The 19145-nt window shown below is 46.7% G+C and overlaps 1 protein-coding gene across 3 annotated transcripts in view; it reads left to right on the forward strand.

Annotated features, from left to right (window-relative positions):
• Positions 1 to 19145, forward strand: part of CACNA1E (calcium voltage-gated channel subunit alpha1 E) — a 494249-nt gene that overhangs the window by 372511 nt on the left and 102593 nt on the right. For 2 of the 3 annotated variants that reach the window (XM_083621521.1, XM_083621523.1), the window contains exons 20-23: positions 3741 to 3838; positions 8776 to 8832; positions 10965 to 11534; positions 15177 to 15466. In XM_083621521.1, the coding sequence (XP_083477647.1) occupies positions 3741 to 3838; positions 8776 to 8832; positions 10965 to 11534; positions 15177 to 15466 (1015 nt within the window). The remainder of the gene's footprint in view (positions 1 to 3740; positions 3839 to 8775; positions 8833 to 10964; positions 11535 to 15176; positions 15467 to 19145) is intronic. The other variant, XM_083621522.1, reaches the window with a different exon arrangement.

Genomic DNA, 19145 nt, shown 5'->3' on the forward strand with positions numbered 1-19145 from the left:
CTGCAAATGGCTTCTTAAAAGTAAATTGCTGGGGTGGGGCCCCAAGCCAGATGGCGATCCTCCCTAGTGTGGAGGATGGGAGGCTACTGTGGTCCTGAGGACCTCACCAAAGTCTGGAGCCAGTGTGGTGTAGTGGTTAAGAGCAGTGGACTCATAATCTGGTGAACCAGGTTCGCTTCCCCGCTCCTCCACATGTAGCTGCTGGGTGACCTTAGGCTAGTCACACTTCTTTGAAGTCTCTCAGCCCCACTCACCTCACAGAGTGTTTGTTGTGGGGGAGGAAGGGAAAGGAGATTGTTGGCTGCTTTGAGACTCCTTAGGGTAGTGATAAAGCAGGATATCAAATCCAAACTCTTCTTCTTCTGATCTGGATTTTTCCACACTTTTTTACTTTTTTAAAAGCCTTTCACACAATTGCTAATTGCATGTATGGCATTGCATCTACTTTGGCCCTCGGATTACCTGTTTGGTGGCAATGGTCATTCTGTTTATTACAAAGGTCAGGGTTTGTTACAGTCAGCGCTCTGAAAGCACCGTGCCCCAAATGTTATTTGTTTTCCTCCAAATCCTCTGCTATCTGACAGTGGAACAGTTATCATTAACTAACAATTATGAGTTGGGGCCATGCCAAGGAAGGCTTCACTGGGAATTGGTGTGTGACGGTGTTCCAGGAAACCACACGGGTTACAGTGAGCTAGCTAAGCAACCGGGCCGGTTCCCGCTCTCAGAGTGGGAATGGAATGATCCTGTTCCATATCTCCCATTTCCAGCACAGATTCATCAACTTGTACTTCCTGGACTCCAAGCAAGACTCTCCAGTGCAAATGTATCTCTGACATGGCTAATGTGGGTGTAGTAGAGCATAGTAATCGATGGCATCGTCTAATTTAACTCTGAAGCAGACAAATACACATCTCCCCAGCAGGAGAGAGAGAGGGCCCCCCACAGTATTTTGTGCCCACATAATTAATAAAAATGACACCTAGAAGGAAGTGCAAGCAGAATGGTGGCGGTAACTTGCCTAATTCAGAAGTAAGCTGTAAATATACCAGCTGTGGAGAGGGCAGTGTCGTGCCCTCCTTCTGCATTGATCTGCAAAGATCCATCTAGCTCAGCCACTGGTTTCCAACAATGCCCATCCAGTTACTACTGGGAAGCCCAGAATGGGGCATGAAGGCAACAGCTCCTTCCTGCTGTTATACTCACCCACACATGCAATTATCTAGTGACAGGAACTTTCAGGCCACAAACAGGGAAATATTGTATGTCTATCATTGCAAAAATCCAGCTGAGAGGCTTATTCTCCATGAATTTGTCTAATCCGCTTTTAACTCACCCTAATCCTCTAGTGGTCATCACCGTATCTTGTAGCAGCAAATTCCATAAATCAATTAGGAAGAGTGTGAAGTGTCCTGAGCCTGCTGCCAGTTGGGTCACACACACACAAACACAACTTCAACTTCTTGTTCTTTGCAAAAGAAAAGCTGGCTCATGATCAGTTTCTAGCTTCAAAAACAACCACAGGAATCTCCAAAGCCTGTAAACAGAGATGACAGTGAAATGTCCATTTGTTTACTGAGTTCCATTTGTGAATCGCTTCGATTTAACAATAACACATGAAACAATTTCAGATATAGAACAGTTCAGATTAAATGCAGACGCAGCCTGGGATTTAAAAGACAAACAAACTCCACTTAAAAGGCTTGTTGAAGAAGGAATGTCTTCGACAGGCTCTGAGAAGACGATAAAGACCACATCTGCCTGATATGTAATGGGAGGCAGTTCGAATGGGCAGCTGCCTCCATGAATGTGACTTACTTCCAAGTATCCATGCTTGGGACTGAGGTCTTAGGACTTAGAAGTCAGTTCCAGGTCTGGTCACCTTCATGTAATGCAGTGTTGTCAAGATTTTTAAAAGCTTTAACTTCAAGAATTTGATTTCAAAAACAACTGGTTTCAGCTGAAAATTGGAGTCATAAGTGGTTCCACAGAATTAAAAAAAATAAAATTCCTTCCAGTAGCACCTTGAAGCAGTGAGAGATTTTACTTTCTTGGGCTCCATGATCACTGCAGATGGTGACAGCAGCCACAAAATTAAAAGACGCCTGCTTCTTGGGAGAAAAGCAATGACAAACCTAGACAGCATCTTAAAAAGTAGAGACATCACCTTGCCAACAAAGGTCCGTATAGTAAAAGCTATGGTTTTCCCAGTAGTGATGTATGGAAGTGAGAGCTGGACCATAAAGAAGGCTGATCGCCGAAGAATTGATGCTTTTGAATTATGGTGCTGGAGGAGACTCTTGAGAGTCCCATGGACTGCAAGAAGATCAAACCTATCCATTCTGAATGAAATCAGCCCTGAGTGCTCACTGGAAGGACAGATCCTGAAGCTGAGGCTCCAATACTTTGGCCACCTCATGAGAAGAGAAGACTCATTGGAAAAGACCCTGATGTTGGGAAATATTGAAGACACAAGGAGAAGGGGACGACAGAGGACGAGATGGCTGGATAGTGTTCTCGAAGCTACCAACATGAGTCTGACCAAACTGCGGGAGGCAGCGGAAGACAGGAGTGCCTGGCGTGCTCTGGTCCAGGGGGTCACAAGAGTCGGACTAAACGACTAAACAAGAACAACAACAGCACCTTAGAGACCAACTAAGTTTGTTATTGGTATGAGCTTTCATGTGCATGCACACTTCACGAAAGCTCATACCAATAACAAACTCATTTGGTATCTAAGGTGCTACTGGAAGGATTTTGTTTGTTTGTTTCGACTACAGCAGACCAACATGGCTACCCACCTGTAACTAGAACTCTGGTTCCACTGGTCTCATCTTGCTCTGTGGTTACCTCTCCGATAATTCTGTTTGCGAAAGTTGGATGTGATTTTCAGTCTTATAACTAGGGGTTCCTGGGTTGCAAACTGGAAATGCACAGTGTCCCTTTGAATTCCAGGATGCACCGAGGAACAAGGCACCCATAGCTTTCCTTGGCTCTGCTGTCTGCTCCATTTTCCTGCCTGCTCTAGCAAACAGTACTTAAGCTGTTTAACAGAGCACTTGGAGAGCAGTGGTGGTGTGATAGATGGGAGAAGCCTATTACATCTGTGAATTTAATGTGCAGACCTCTGTGATGCAGCCTGGCAGCTGCTCTTATAACAAAGCTCATAACATGTGAGAAAATAGTAAATTCTGCTATGTTCCCTTTTAACCAGCTCCTTTGTCTTTTATTTAGGATAAATATGGTATACTATTCATTGTATCAAATTGTAGATTTCAATGGAAGTCTTATAAAGTTCAACGAAAAAAGCAGAAGACCCAGTGGATCAGTTCATTCTATAGTCAGTTCATGCATAAGGTCCATACAGGTATAAGTGTCTATTCCACCTGTCTGTTCATAGAGTCCAATAATCCACATGAAGGGTTGTTACAGTTCCACAGAATCCTTTCACAGAGTCTAAGACAAGGATTTCCGGAATATTAGCCTTGTTTCGCCATCCTAGGCTTCATCAGTAGTCCAGGCTCATATGTAATATGAACTGACTATAGAATGAATGAACTGATCCGCTGGGTCTTCTGCTTTCTTCGCTGAACTTTATAAGACTTCCATTGAAATCTACAATTTAATACAATGAATAGTATACCTTATTTATTCAAAAATACAGCCGGTTATGTCTTGTGTGTTTATTGAGTATGTTTCACGTAACCATAGGTTTGTTGTTGTTTTGATTTTTTATTTAGGATGAGCAGGAGGAAGAAGAGGCTTTTAATCAGAAGCACGCCTTGCAGAAAGCCAAGGAAGTTAGTCCAATGTCTGCTCCCAACATGCCTGCTATAGAGTGAGTGGCCTCATTCATCATAGGGCACCCTCTCCTCACCCCCTGAAAACTTGTTATGGTCATTGCATTCACATTCAAAAGAAAGAAAAATCCCTAAAGCAAATTTGGTGGTTACCGCTCAGGTGAAAGATCTGAGAGGTTTCAAGGAAAGCCAAAATATTGTTTAGTTGAGGTTTCTGCATTTTTCATGTGGCTTCTGCGCATCCTTCGGTTACCACTAGAAAGGAAAATATGGATTTGGAGGTTCCTCTTCAGGTGATGCACTTGAGAAACCTTGTGGAAACTCAATGAGGTTTGATCAGAAGAGCAAAATTTTCCCAAAAGGTTTTTTTTCATATTCTTAGCACTGTGCAGACACCTCAGCAGCGTCAAACTTGCAAGCATTTGTGTAAAGCTAGGAGGGGAGGGATGCAGGAAAGTAGCACACTTAGCATCACGGATTCATAGGGCTGGAAGAGTTTAGATGGTTAAAAGCAGTGTGAAAACGAAGACGTTCTTAGTTCATCAAGTTGTTGGGAAGGTTTTCTCCATTCCAACACCAGCATCTTTAAAAAAAGGGGGGGAGAGATTTGCTCCATCATTAAGGAAATTGATCCTAATCATTTCCACGTAGAACAGGGGTAGGCAACGTAAGGCCTGGGGGCCGGATCCGGCCCAATCGCCTTCTCAATCCGGCCAGCGGACAGTCCAGGAATCAGGAATCTCTGGGTGATTTGTGGGGCATAGGAATTCATTCATTTCCCCCCAAAAAATATAGTCCTGGCCCCCACAAGCTCTGAGAGACAGTGGACCAGCCCCCTGCTGAAAACGTTTGCTGACCCCTGAGCTAGAAGGACTTCAGTGAAGCAGCACCACTAAATATTTTTCAAATTCGCTTTGCAGCATTTTTATTACTGCTTCAAAGGTGGAGTGCATAGCTGTCAACCTTCGCTTTTTTTGCGGGAAATTCCCTTATTCCAGAGCCATTTCCCGCTGCTATCCCGGATTGTTAGATATCCCGTAGACTGTCCCCGGGACAGGTGAGGCTGCTGATCCCTTATTTTGGAGGCTGTTGATCCCTTATTTTCAAATCTGAAAGTTGACAGCTATGGTGGAGTGATCTACTCCACCATAGGTCTAGCTAATTACATCTTCTCAACCCTCACGCTTCTTCCCAAAGATACTCTTAATTCCAGCATTTTCCCTGTGCCCTAGAGGCATGACGCATTAGAGGCAGCAGGTTAGCAGTGGGACATAGTTGATGCTGCAGAGCTGGAGCCTTGTTTTTGGCTTCCCCAGCTCACAGCTGATGTAAAAATATTTGCATCCCATGAGTAGACTGCATCACGTGGGCACTTTGCAGAGTAGCATCCCTTTCCCACCAGGGCCACTGAAGCTAGATATGCAATACAATCTGGCTTACAAGAGTGAAATGAGGACATTCTCACAGGCTGAGGGGGAGCCAGAAGGGAGAAGCTGTGGGGGGGGGGGCAACTCTACTACCCCAATAACATATGAATGGGTTCGGGGTCTCTCTGGACAAAGTATTTAGGCCTGCTCTCTGGCTAAAGCCTGCACATGGTGGCTGCTGCCAAATGGAAAGCCATTGGGATGGAACAATTCAATGTACCCTCGGGAAAGGTGTGATCCCATTTAAAGGAATCCTATATGATCTAGTAGATTTGACAAGCAAACATGTCGAGAGAAGGGTAAAAAAGAGGGACTTGGAGACCAAGTTCTAGGTCAGGGGTCAGGGGTCAGCAACCTTTTTCAGCAGGGGGCCAGTCCACTGTCCCCTCAGACCTTGTGGGGGGCCGGACTATATTTTGAAAAAATAATGAACGAATTCCTATGCCCCACAAATGCATTTTAAATAAAAGGACACATTCTACTCATGTAAAAACACGCTGATTCCTGAACCGTCCGCAGGCCGGATTTAGAAGGCGATTGGGCCGGATCCGGCCCCTGGGCCTTAGTTTGCCTACCCATGGTCTAGCTCTTGGGAACTGGGTGGAGAGCCAAAACTTCAGGTGGGGATTGGGATACGCAAAAGCTCCCTTGTCTTATGAGAAGCTCTGAACAATGGCAGTGAAGGAAAGCTGGTCCATTCTTGGCTGCAGCAGCAGAAGTCCCAGAAGTAACAAACATCCCAATCAAATGTTCCACAGCTATGCTAGAGTAAGGGTGCTTGCATGCTGAAAAGCACGACAGATTGGATGCTGATGTATGAAAGGATCGGAATGTCTGCATCTTGGCGTGTGTGGGCCTGGATATGGGGGAGTGCTGGCCACAAGGATTTGATGCATGGTGATAGTTTTGGGTGCCCACAAGCCTCCATCTCTGGTGCAAGGGAGTGTTCCCAGGTGGGTCAGTTTGCAGTTTGTATGTGGATATGATGTGCTCTATTTGAGAGGCTGAATTTCATGGGTGCTCACAGATTAAATAGGTTTTGTGGGTGATGTGTGTAACACAAACGTGTTACAATATATGTGTGCACATTGCAATATGTCCATGCTATCATACATGCATAGGTCCAGGGGGGAAGGGGGGAGCAGTCGTCAGTCCCGTCCCCTGCCTCAGAACAGTGTATCTCTAGTTATTATGAGGAATTAAAATGGAATCATAAAAATGGTCTTAAAATCCACTATCCTTTTTTTAAAAAAAATGTAATGGCTAAGAATCAGCCTTCAAACATTACACAGGAATCTTACCATATGCATAGCACACCATAGCATACACAGACGTTATGCTAAAATATACCCCCCTCACACGCATTTTGAATCTTGAAATGATGCCCTTGTTTCTGCCACACCTAGTACAGAAAAGCCCCAATCACCATGGGCTATGGACTTGCATATAATACAAGATTTTACACTTACTTGTGTCTTTCTTCACGGTTGATTCTACAGGCGCAGAAGAAGTTACTATTCTTTAGTGAATCCTGCGAATTCACCCTCTGTGCATTTTTATTTGCATGTTGGAGGCCTGGATTCTCAAATTTTCAGAAACGTTGTGGTTTCTGCTTTTGATGTCTTCATTCTATGGTTCTCCACTATTCATGCTATCAAAGGTGTTGGTAGGGGCTTGATTATTCTCCACTGGCTGCACTCCTTCCATGTCTTCTGTATTCTTACATTTCCAGAATGGGTAGGTTGGAACCGCAGCCAAGTAGCAACCACATCACTCCCATAACTTCAAAACCGGGCCTATTTCCATTTCACATATCTTTTCAGTTCAATTTGTCCACCAGAGAACCCCTGCGTGTCTACCACAAAGTTCCAGTGCACTGTAGGGTATTCTGGAGTGTGCTCTAGAGCACACTGCTCATCCAAAACATGGACTTGGACTACTGCAATGCGCTCTACGTGGGGCTACCTTTGAAGGTGACTCGGAAACTGCAATTAATCCAGAATGCAGCAGCTAGACTGGTGACTGGGAGCAGCTGCCGAGACCATATAACACTGGTCCTGAAATATCTTCATTGGCCCCCAGTATGTTTCCGAGCACAATTCAAAGTGTTGGTGCTGACCTTTAAAGCCCCAAATGGCCTCGGTTCAGTATACCTGAAGGAGCATCTCCACCCCCATCGTTCTGCCCGGACACTGAGAACCAGCTCCAAGGGCCTTCTGGCGGTTCCCTCACTGTGAGAAGTGAGGTTACAGGGAACCAGGCAGAGGGCCTTCTTGGTAGTGGCACCCGCTCTGTGGAACGCCCTCCCAGCAGATGTCATGGCAATACACAACTATTTTACTTTTAAAAGACAACTGAAGGCGGCCCTGTTTAGGGAAGCTTTTAATGTCTGGCGCTGTATTGTTTTTAATATTTGGTTGGAAGCCGCCCAGAGTGGCTGGGGAAACCCAGCCAGATGGGCGGGGTATAAATAAATTATTATTATTATTATTATTATTATTATTATTATTATTATTATTATTATTATTATATTACAACTTAAAAACAAGATTAAAATACAACATTAAAACATTGAAACATTAAAACATCAAAATGCAGCCTCATCACAGGAGGAGAAAGGAAAAAAGAAAGTGGGGGAGGGAATCAAATTGACTCCAAGCCAAAGGCCAGGTGGAACAACTCTGTCTTACAGGCCCTGCGGAAATGAATAGGCAATGAAGAAAAGACCATACATGGTATAATTTGTATTGTGTTGTCACTTTAGATTGGAGGAAATTTATGCATATGTACTGCTTTAACAGATAACAGCTATGTATATTGAGCAGGCCCCACCCTTTTGGACTTGCTCAGCTTTTGGAGAGTGATCCCACTGAGCCATTCTTGCTAGCAAAACATACCCTTTGTTTTCTCACCGCCCAGATCTCTTTACCAGCATTGCTACTTGCCGTCCTTATCTTGAAATGCTGGGGATCACCTCAGGTTTCAGGCGGGCAGAAGCATAAACACTCCCACTGAGCTTTGACCCTCGGCACACGCCTCTCTCTGTGCATATAAGCAAGTGCAGAGCAATTGTTTTCATGTAGCTTATATCTTGTGTACTGGCCATTTCCTAGCTGTGCAGAAGAGGAGATCCTCTGCTCTCCTGTATTCATATTTAATGTCATGTACAGTGGTACCTCTGGTTACGTACTTAATTTGTTCCAGAGGTCCGTTCGTAACCTGAAACTGTTCTTAACCTGAAGCGCCACTTTAGCTAATGGGGCCTCCCGCTGCCACCACGCCGCTGCTGCGCAATTTCTGTTCTCATCCTGAAGCAAAGTTCTTAACCCAAGGTACTATTTCTGGGTTGGTGGAGTCTGTAACCTGAAGCATATGTAACCCGAGGTACCACTGTACTTGAGTGAGGTGTGGATTATGAATGACATCTGTGCACAAGTGATAGACCACCCCTGGCTCTCTGTTTGAGCATCTGTGGAGTTGTACGCCCTGGGAGTGCGGAGACTGCGTGACAATGTCATAGACTGAACCCATGCGTTTTTCTTCCCCAGAAGAGACAGGAGGAGGAGACACCACATGTCGATGTGGGAACCGCGCACCAGCAACCTGTATGTGTGCATGTGACTGCTTGTGAGAGGTTTTGTGTGTGTACGTGAAAGACTTGCTTTGTGAGGTGTGTGTGTGTGTGTGTGTTACCTTGTGTTTGTGTCGTGTGAATATGTATGTAGGTACGTGTGCGAACCAACCCCCTGTGAATTAGTGTGGGCCTATAATTTGTGTGTGTTATATTTGTACAAGTGTGTGTGTGTTCGTTCGCATTGTGTGCCTCTGGGTGGTGGTGCGATGTGTACCTACGAAGCATCTTAACATCACTATCAGGGTGTGCGTATGTGTGTACATTTCTACACAAACACACACACACACATTTCTCTATGTATATTTGTGTAGGCAAAATTAAGTTGTACTCTGTGGGTGTCGGTGCTTGCTGACATGTGTCAAGCAGTATGTGTGTGTGTTTTGTGTGTGTATGTATGCCTGCGTTGGTACGTCTGTCTGTTCACAGTGTTCCTGTGTGCAGTTTTTACAATATTTTATAAACCCAACAAAACACCCTCAGAATACTCAATGCTGCAGACAGGCGTTCTCGTGACAGAAATCTCACCGGAGCTTTAAGTCCCTTTGGAATACCCTATCAAGAGAAACGGCCATGAGACTAGATGAACATTACATGCCAGAAATGACGGATAGGTCAGTCAGTACAGAATGAAGCTCTCAATTTCAAGGTCATGGGTTCAAGCCCCAAGTTGGGCAAAAGTTTCTTGCCTTCCAAGGGCTAGATGGCTCTCGTTCTCCTTTCCAACTCCACAATTCTACGCAGAGAGTTTAGCTTTGAGAGTGATGGCACGCCTTCACTAAAAATGCTCAAGCCCCCAGAAACTCAAAGCCAAAATCTGGGAATATCGGGCAGTTTGATTCTCTGTGCATTTACTCACAAGTAAGTTGCCCTTTGTGCCATGGAGAATCAGTTTGAATGGCAGCCTTTCAAGAGATGAGAGGCACTGCTCAGCTCTCAAGATAAGACTTTGGGTCTCTAACTGGTCTGGGGTGGACTTTGCTCCCAAGTCCTGGTGCTGAGCAGCTAGAGCAGGCTTCCTCAACCTTGGCCCCCCAGATGTTTTTGGCCCACAACTCCCATGATCCCTAGCTAGCAGGACCAGTGGTCAGGGATGCTGGGAATTGTAGTCTCAAAACATCTGGAGGGCCGAGGTTGAAGAAGCCTGATCTAGACATAGTGGTTTAACTGAGGCTTGGCACTGCATGCCCCCCCCTTTCGCTGTCCCTGCCTGCACCCAGAGCATGGGTCCCACTGCCCTTCCTTCCCCTGCTGGCTGATCCTCACCCCCTGCAGAGCCGTAATGGAAATGTCCCATTTTCCTTCTAGATGGGCCGGCTCTGTCTGGCCCCTGTTCTTTCACGCAAACGAAAGCACACAAATGAACATGGCTGTTTGCACATGTTTCCTTGCTCAACTGAACTGCAGATTTATTTAAAATTAACGTACAAGCAGACTGATGCCATGTACTTAGGCTATATGGTGGGGCGGGGGCAGGTAAAGGGACCCCTGACCGTTAAGTCCAGTCGCGGACGACTCTGGGGTTGCGGCACTCATCTCGCTTTACAGACCGAGGGAGCCGGCGTTTGTCCGCAGACAGTTTTTCCGAGTCATGTGGCCAGCATGACTAAGCCGCTTCTGGTGAACCAGAGCAGCACACGGAAACGCCGTTTACCTTCCCGCCAGAGTGGTACCTATTTATCTACTTGCACTTTGACGTGCTTTCGAACTGCTAGGTTGGCAGGAGCAGGAACTGAGCGACGGGAGCTCACCGCATCACAGGGATCGTTAAAAAAAGAAGCTTCTTTGTTTTGGTGATTGTGTCCTGTTTCTTTATGTGCATTCCCCTGTCGCTTGGGACATGTGGGGTGGGGTGGTTTGTAGTTATCTGTGGATCTCATACACGTGGGCCTGATTCTCTCAAGATCCTGCAGATGGTGTGATTTTTGAAGGGCTGAGAAATTCCATTGGCTGGGCTGTCTATTTGTGAAATGCAGGGGAGCAGAGAATCAAGTCTCCGTATGTGATGTTTGAATGGTGGCAGGTGCATGCTGTATGTACTGGTTTGTATTCTTGTGTTTCTGGCAGGGCGCAGGTGGACTGAATCCCTTTGTTTTCCTTTCCCAGGAGGGAGAGGAGAAGGAGGCATCATATGTCTGTGTGGGAACAGCGGACCAGCCAGCTGCGCCGCCACATGCAGATGTCCAGCCAGGAGGGCATCAACAAGGACGACCCTTCTCTTCTCAACCCTCATGCCAACGCTTTTCGGAGGAGAAGGCTGCTGGAGAACAGCGGCCTCGAAAAGAACGAGGAGGAGCGGGCGGAAAGGTCAGAGCGGGCAAACGAAGAAGGGCCGGCCCTGCAAATCCCAGGTTCCAATCCCTGCCCAGGCAGCAAGGAAGACCAGAAGAGCGCGTGGCACCACAAATCCTTCCACGGGAACTGTGATCTGAATGAGCAGGAAGGCGGAGCGAGCGTGACCTTTGAGGACAGGGCCCGGCTCAGACAAAGCCAGAGGCGTAGCCGACATCGCAGGGTGAGGACGGAAGCCAAGGAGAACAGGTCAGCCAGCCAAGAGGCTGGCCCCGAAGCGGTCAGCCCCGCAGAGGGAGAGCAGAACCAGGAGCAGAAGAAGAACGAGGAGGAAAAGGAGGGCTTGATCGAAAAGGAGCCGGTGGTTGGCGAGGAGCTGAAAAGGTAAGGGGTGCAAGGGGAAACCAAGAACACTCACGTGGGGAATGATATATAATGAATTGAAAAAGATGTTTAAAATAATGTTTGTAAAAACAAACAAACCCAGAAGTCATTAACTGGCCATGCTGGATCATCATTGGGTGGTGGGCAATGAGAATTTTTATACGTTCAGATGATGTAGGAATTACAGCAGTATTAGCTTGGCCATAGAGTGTGCAAACTGCTGTTTTGGCATGAAGTAGCTGTCAAGTTGGCTGAAAGCCAGAGCCAAACCACCTGGCACAGAAAACAAGAGGCAGGGGGAAAGTGCTAGGACTGAAGAGAACATGATAATTCATCTGCAATTTTTATATATATATTAAAAAATCAGATATTTTTATTGTCCCATAACAAATGAAGTACAACAAAAACATCTGTCTCTCTCTCTCTACAATGCAGAAGCACATGTGGATTTTTTTTCTTAAAGCTGGCAGGCTTATATTATTATAAATCTGTCTTTTGTATATGAGTCTTTTCTCTTTTGAATTCTTGGCTTGTTTCTTTGTGTGCTAGTTGAATTACTTTCAGAGAAGCCGTTCTGTGCGGTTTGACACCTTTTTTTTTTTGGCACCTCTTTCTAAGCAAAGTTACACAAACACATTTTTAGCTGGCCATGAAAACAGTGCCCTCTCAGATTCCTAATTATTGGTCTGGCCATGCTACATGTTGCAAGCAATAATTTTTCGCTGCCTGGAGATGCAGGGATGGAAAGTGTGATAGATGGATCTGTGTATTTGTTCTTCTCCTCAACAAGCAGCAGCGCCGTCAAACAAAGCTGCTGAACACAGACTCAAATACGCAGCCACCCCCATCTCCTCCTTCCCTTCTCGGCTCTTGTGCCTGTCAATTATGTATGCTGCAAACCCATTGCTGGCCCCTAAGACATGTTGCTGCCTGAGCAGGGCCAGCAAATGCCCCCATCCACCAAACCAAGGTGCCCAGTTACCGTGCATGGGACACAGGTGGCTCTGTGGTCTAAACCACTGAGCCTCTTGGGTTTGCCAATCAGAAGGTCAGCGGTTCAAATCCCCAAGACGGGGTGAGCTCCCGTTGCTCTGTCCCAGCTTCTGCCAACCTAGCAGCTCGAAAGCACACCAGTGCAAGTAGATAAATAGGTTCCACTGTGGCGGGAAAGTAAATGGCGTTTCTGTGCACTCTGGCTTCCATCACGGTGTCCCATTGTGCCGGAAGCGGTTTAGTCCTGCTGGCCACATGACCTGGAAAGCTGTCTGTGGACAAACGCCGGCTCCCTCAGCCTGAAAGAGAGATGAGTGCCACAGCCCTACCTTTGCCTGGACTTAACCATCCAGGGGTTCTTTACCTTTACCTTGCCCAATTACCCGAAGGCCGGGAAAGTTATTTTGGTACACGAGGCCAGAAATTCCACATGCATCAACCCCAGTCTCTGGCAGTCAGTGAGGAAAGTTCACTAAGAATGTAGTCAGTTGTTAAGACTATCTAATAAGGGCTGAAGGAACCAGAATGGTTTCTGAGCCAATGTACTAAGAGCCTCCGCAGTCTTTGAGCCTCACCCTGGCAAGCTTTTGAGCACCTGGAGCTGGCAAACTGAAATTAGCAGGTTTCCCTCGAATCTGAATTCTAGAGTTCAGTCAGGTCTGACCTTAAAGGATGGTCCTAGAATCTGGATCCTGGTCAGGTGACTGGTTGCTTGCAGCACCCACAATTCACCAGCAACATACCATGAAGCAATATATTTTTAGGACCCTGGAGATCTTGAAAATGGTGATTGAGGACAGGTAATGGAAGGGGATTCAGAAGTGGATGGGGTCTCCTTCCAGTTTTGTTTCTGGGACGTTTTGCACATTCGCAGTACGTTAGGACTACCATATATCTGGATTTTCCCAGACATAACTGGGATTTCAAAGGCAGAAACGATGTCCGGGGAAAATTTCAGAAATGTGGCGCTTTGTCCTGGATCTTAGGCAAGTCAATCGAAAAAAAAAAGCTTAACAATTTTGGGGGTCTTTCTAGGAAAAGTTCAACAACCTTTGGGGTGTCCTGGTTTTTACTTTCAGGTTACTTTTAATTTGATTTGTTGTATTCTATTCTAACAGACTAAAATTCAGCATTAACAACCCAAGCACTTAAGGGGGGGTGACTGCTTTTCGATATATGCTTCTGTGTGGAATGATTGTTCCAGTTTCTGAAATCAGGAGGTGTTAATTATTCTGGTTTTAATTAAGTTTGCAATCAAATGGTGTGAGCTGAGTGCAGATGTGCCTAAAGTTTCTCGCTCTCCCCTCCTCTATTTTTAAACCAGCCCACAACTTTCTTTGGCAGCTGCTATAGTTTAGGGGAGGGGGCGCAGGTGGCGCTGTGGGTAAAACCACAGTGCCTAGGGCTTGCCGATTGTATGATCGGCAGTTCAAATCCCCGCGGCAGGGTGAGCTCCCGTCTTTCGGTCCCAGTTCCTGCCCACCTAGCAGTTCGAAAGCACCCCTAAGTGCAAGTAGATAAATAGGTACCGCTTTATAGCGGGAAGGTAAACGGCGTTTCCGTGTGCTGCGCTGGTGCTGGCTCGGCAGAGCAGCTTCGTCACGCTGGCCACGAGACCCGGAAGTGTCTCTGGACAGCGCTGGCCCCTGGCCTCTTAAGTAAGATGGGCGCACAACCCTAGAGTCAGACACGACTGGCCCGTACGGGCAGGGGTACCTTTACCTTCACTATGGTTTAGGGGAGGGATGCGGGTGGCGCTGTGGGTTAAACCACAGAGCCTAGGGCGTGCCGATCAGAATGTCAGCGGTTTGAATCCCCGTGACAGGGTGAGCTCCCGTTGCTTGGTCCCTGCTCCTGCCAACCTAGCAGTTCGAAAGTACAAAGTACAAGTAGATAAATAGGTACCACTCCAGCGGGAAGGTAAATGGCGTTTTCCTGCGCTGCTCTGGTTCGCCAGAAGCGGCTTAGTCATGCTGGCCACATGACCCGGAAGCTGTACGATGGCTCCCTCGGCCAATAAAGCAAGATGAGCACCGCAACCCTAGAGTCATCCGCGACTGGACCTAATGGTCAGGGGTCCCTTTACTTTTACCTTTACCTTTACCTTTATAGTTTAGGGGCTGTGAGCAATGACATTCCCAGTTCAGATCTTACAGGGCAACCTTCGGGAAGCCACGTCAACCCCACCCCAATAGGAACAACAAAGAGCATGCCATAATAATTTTGCTCATTTGTTGTTACTTTTTTTCCTGCCGCAAACTAAGGCTGCTTATATATATAAATCACAACCATCTTGAGAATCCTGGGAGAGGTTATTTACACCAATTCCTAGAGCCCTTAACAGAATACGGCTCTCAGGATTCTTTTGTGGGGATGTGGGTGTGCTTTAAATATATGGTTTGTACACCGCCTACCGCGACTACCCCTGTGGAGGTGTTTACACCACCTGCCCAACAGGATCCTGGCACATCTTGCAGAAGTCCTGCAAGCAGTGCTTTTGCAATGATTTGTGAGTTGGTGTATCTGGAAAAGCTTTGGAAGTGTTATGTAAATGCTGTAGGCAATGTTTTTGTTCTCACTGCCCCCCAACGCAGTTTCTTGGTCTCTGCCACTTCCTCTCTGTGTGAGCTTGTCTTCTCCTCCATGTAGGACCGATGAAGCCCCAGCCAAAGATGCCGAGTTTGCAGCGGCCCCCCAAGAGCCAAGCCCCTCGGAAGGCCGCCTTGAGCTGGACAAAGGCAAGGATGCTAGTCCAACTGAGCAGGACGGCAGCAGCCTGGATACAAGCGAGCAGGCGCTCCTGGGGGACCTGCCTATGGAGACAGGCAGGACTATCAGCAGGAGTGAACCCGATCTCTCCTCCGTCACAACCAACCTGGAGAAAGCCACTGAGAGCACCACCATCATGATTGACGTCCAAGACTCTGCTGTGGTACAGAGTGAGGATCTCTCTCTCTTTTCCCGTTTGACAAAAAAGCTCAAGGGTGTTCAAGGGTGACTAGGAATAGTGCCGTGTGGGTCTGCCAAACATTTTTTTTGTGGGATGGGGGATCAGGGCATGGTGAACAGCAGCATGTACACCCCTTGATTTTGTGGGAATGTTCAGGGAGGCAGGAGAGTTTATATTGTTTGTTAACATCCTTCCTAACTTGCGATAGTTTTACGTTCTCCTTTTTACGCCCAGCGGCTAGCTGGTTGCAGGCTCGTTTAAGCCTCTCACTATCATACAATTCATTGCTGAACTGTATGTTCCTGGTGAGTCCCCCTTTTATCCCTCTCAAAAGAATAAACACACGACAATCTTATTTAAAGTCAATAAAAGAAGTTTACCCACAACATCATCAGTTCACAGTTGGATCCCTGAAGGCAGACTTAGTTACAAAGTCTATACATGTGGAACTATCCCATATGGGAATAATCTCAGTGTCCACTATTGGCTAAAAGCCAATAGAGCATCTCTAGCTAAAAAGCTGTTGCTCCTACGACAGAGGAAGTCAAAGAGCAAGAGAGTGCTGCGTGCCTTGTGCTTTTGTTACCTGCACAGGTAAGGTCACGCCCACCTCTAGTCGCATGCAAAGGAAGTATGTCCGAGCTCAGGAGGAAACAGGAAGTTCCGACTGGCTGGACCAAACATCCCCTTGCATGTCCACTCTAGGAAAACAAGGAATGTTGTATTTGACTGCTACTTATGTATCGCATCCCACATATTTCTCTACACGTGGATGATTTTCAGCAGGTTGTATCAATCCAGCTGTACTGAAAAGTGCTAAACTTTGAAGCAGCATGGGGAGATAATTAAAGTTCCTTCTGTGGCATTATATCTAGGATGGCCCAGTTCGCACATGGAAGTCTGCACTTTAAGTCGATACACGACTGTGACAGACAGTGAACGAGAAACCCGTCTGTTTCCTTTTATAACAGGAGGTCAGAAACTGGTGCTGTTGAGGTGCTGCTTAGCCGCGCAGCTGCCAACCTGAAAATGGAACAGGGATGTACTAGGAAAAATGGCTGCATGGAATGTGTTTTCTGGACACTCCTTTCGGTGTGAGAGATAGGTTGCAGCTATAGCTTTGTAAGGCCAACCTTCTTGCAAACATGGCCCTGCGACAAAAGTAGTTTCTGACCAAGGGAACAAGGACCTAGAATCATAGAATCATAGAGTTGGAAGAGACCACAAGGGCCATCGCGTCCAACCCCCTGCCAAGCAGGAAACACCTTCAGAGCACTCCTGACATATGGTTGTCAAGCCTCTGCTTAAAGACCTCCAAAGAAGGAGACTCCACCACACTCCTTGGCAGCAAATTCCACTGTCGAACAGCTCTTACTGTCAGGAAGTTCTTCCTAATGTTTAGGTGGAATCTTCTTTCTTGTAGTTTGGATCCATTGCTCCGTGTCCGCTTCTCTGGAGCAGCAGAAAACAACCTTTCTCCCTCCTCTATGTGACATCCTTTTATATATTTGAACATGGCTATCATATCACCCCTTAACCTCCTCTTCTCCAAGCTAAACATGCCCAGCTCCCTGCTGGCTCTTAGGGGAGGAAGGGCTGCTTGAGCCTTGCAAACAGAGCTGGGAGGTTGTATTTCTCACAACCATGTAGGGAGCTGTTTGTGTGAACCAGATTTCAATTGTAGTAGCATCACTTTCACAGGGATTGCTGAAGTCAGCGCCTGAGATGCCAGCAACCATCTTCAGATAGGAACTTGTAGAAAGCCACCTCAAAGGATGTATGAGCTTTGAAGGTTCATATTCGTCCCAGGCTCTGATCCAGACACACTCCCCTCCCCTTCTGCGAGGAGAGAGCTTTCCCCATTCTCTCCCTTCTTCCCCACCAGCCTGATATGCCGGCTAGCTGCACATTGGAGTGCAAACCCCAGGGGGTCACAATAGAAGTTAGAGCCCCAGGGGTGCTGCAATGCTCCCAAGAGAGACCTGTCAAAACTGGACATGGTGTTGGTAGTCGCATGAGCAGAACTGGCTGTGCTGCCACCAGACCCCTGCCAAGCAGGGTGAGGGGGGGGAGGGGCAATTGGAAATGTCCTCTTTCCACTCAGGCGTTCCCTAAAACCTGATCATTTTAAGCCCCATTTTGCTCCTGGTGTGGTAGAAAAAAGTAAGCTCTGTTTTTTCTCGTTCAGTTCCCTCTTCCCACACACGCTGCATTTTAACTTGCCCCCCCCCCACCCTGCCCCATGTCCATTATCAGAAAAACACAGCTGTCACGTCTAGTTGCACCCTAAGTCCCAGCGACAAAAGATGGAGAATTTGATCTCTTGGCTGTGTAGGCAGAACCGCCCCTCAACAGCAAATTCAATCCGTCAGTTTTATTGTCTAGCCATAGAACAAATCGGTGAAAGGGCTGCTGAAAGCTGTCCTTCAAGGGAGGGGGAGACAGGAATCCAAAACATTTTTTGTTATGTAAATCCAACACATTCCAAGTCCTGCAGACTCTCTTTCCTTGCAGAATTTTTCTGGTGTATTTCAAGTCTTGTGCTACACCCTTCTCTTGTTCTGACCAGTGCTTTCTTTCCATTCTTGCTGTTAAAATACAATGCAAAAAACTCCCCAAAGCCAGAGTTTATATGATTTGAAGCAAATTATTTATCCATATCCCACAACAGGGCGGCCATTCGGAAAGGAAGTTCTGGTGGTCACAGAAGACGCAAGAACATTCTTCTTTTTTGTGTTTTATGGATAGCATATGTTTTTAAAGCTCTTGGCAGTTTTGGGGGGCCCTGATCCTTCTATGTTAATGGGGGGGCAAGACGGCAACCACCATCAAGTTTCCTCTCCTTTCCCTCATAGCATGCAGCTATAGAAACATAGGATATGACATCAAAATGATCCATGCCATTTGCTGCCATAGGCCAAGCGGGCAAAGCATGTTGTTAAGTCACCTCACAGACTTAACTCAGCATCGTAGTTTTATTATTTCTAGTTTGTTACCTAGTTCAGTGCTGTCGTCCAGTTCTGCTTGAGGTGTGTTGCCCTTTCCTTTTTATTCTATGATGTTGCCTTACACTGGCTGCATTTTGACATAGCGCTGAACCATAGTTTAGTGTTACAACAGTGAGCCACAGTGAGCCTCAGGGACACAGGCTCCTCCATCCCCTCTGCTCCCTCAGCGTAACCTCAAGGAGAAGACCAGAAGCTCCTGCTTTTATTCTAAATAGCCACATTTTGGCGTGTCACCTGGACCCTAAATGGTGCTTCATCTTAACTATGAAGTTGAGATGAAGCAAGTCAGCTGCAGTCCGATGTCGGCTGGTTTCAGCAAACCATAGTTTAAATTCACCACCGTTTTTGACAAAAATGGCAAGCTGTGGCTTGATCTAAAATGGAAGCAAAAGCTTCCGAGCTCCACCTTGTGTCCACACCAGAGGAGAGAGGGCGTGTGAATCAGAGACTGCAGTTCATTCTTGTAACCCTAAACCATGTTGTTGTTGTTGTTTAGTCATTTAGTTGTGTCCAACTCTTCGTGACCCCATGGACCAGAGCATGCCAGGCACTCCTGTCTTACACTGCCTCCCGCAGTTTGGTCAAACTCATGCTGGTAGCTTCAAGAACACTGTCCAACCATCTTGTCCTCTGTTGTCCCCTTCTCCTTGTGCCCTCCAT

This window comes from Podarcis filfolensis (genome assembly GCF_964270895.1).
Source record: "Podarcis filfolensis genome assembly, chromosome: 6".
Taxonomy (NCBI): Eukaryota; Metazoa; Chordata; class Lepidosauria; order Squamata; family Lacertidae; genus Podarcis; species Podarcis filfolensis.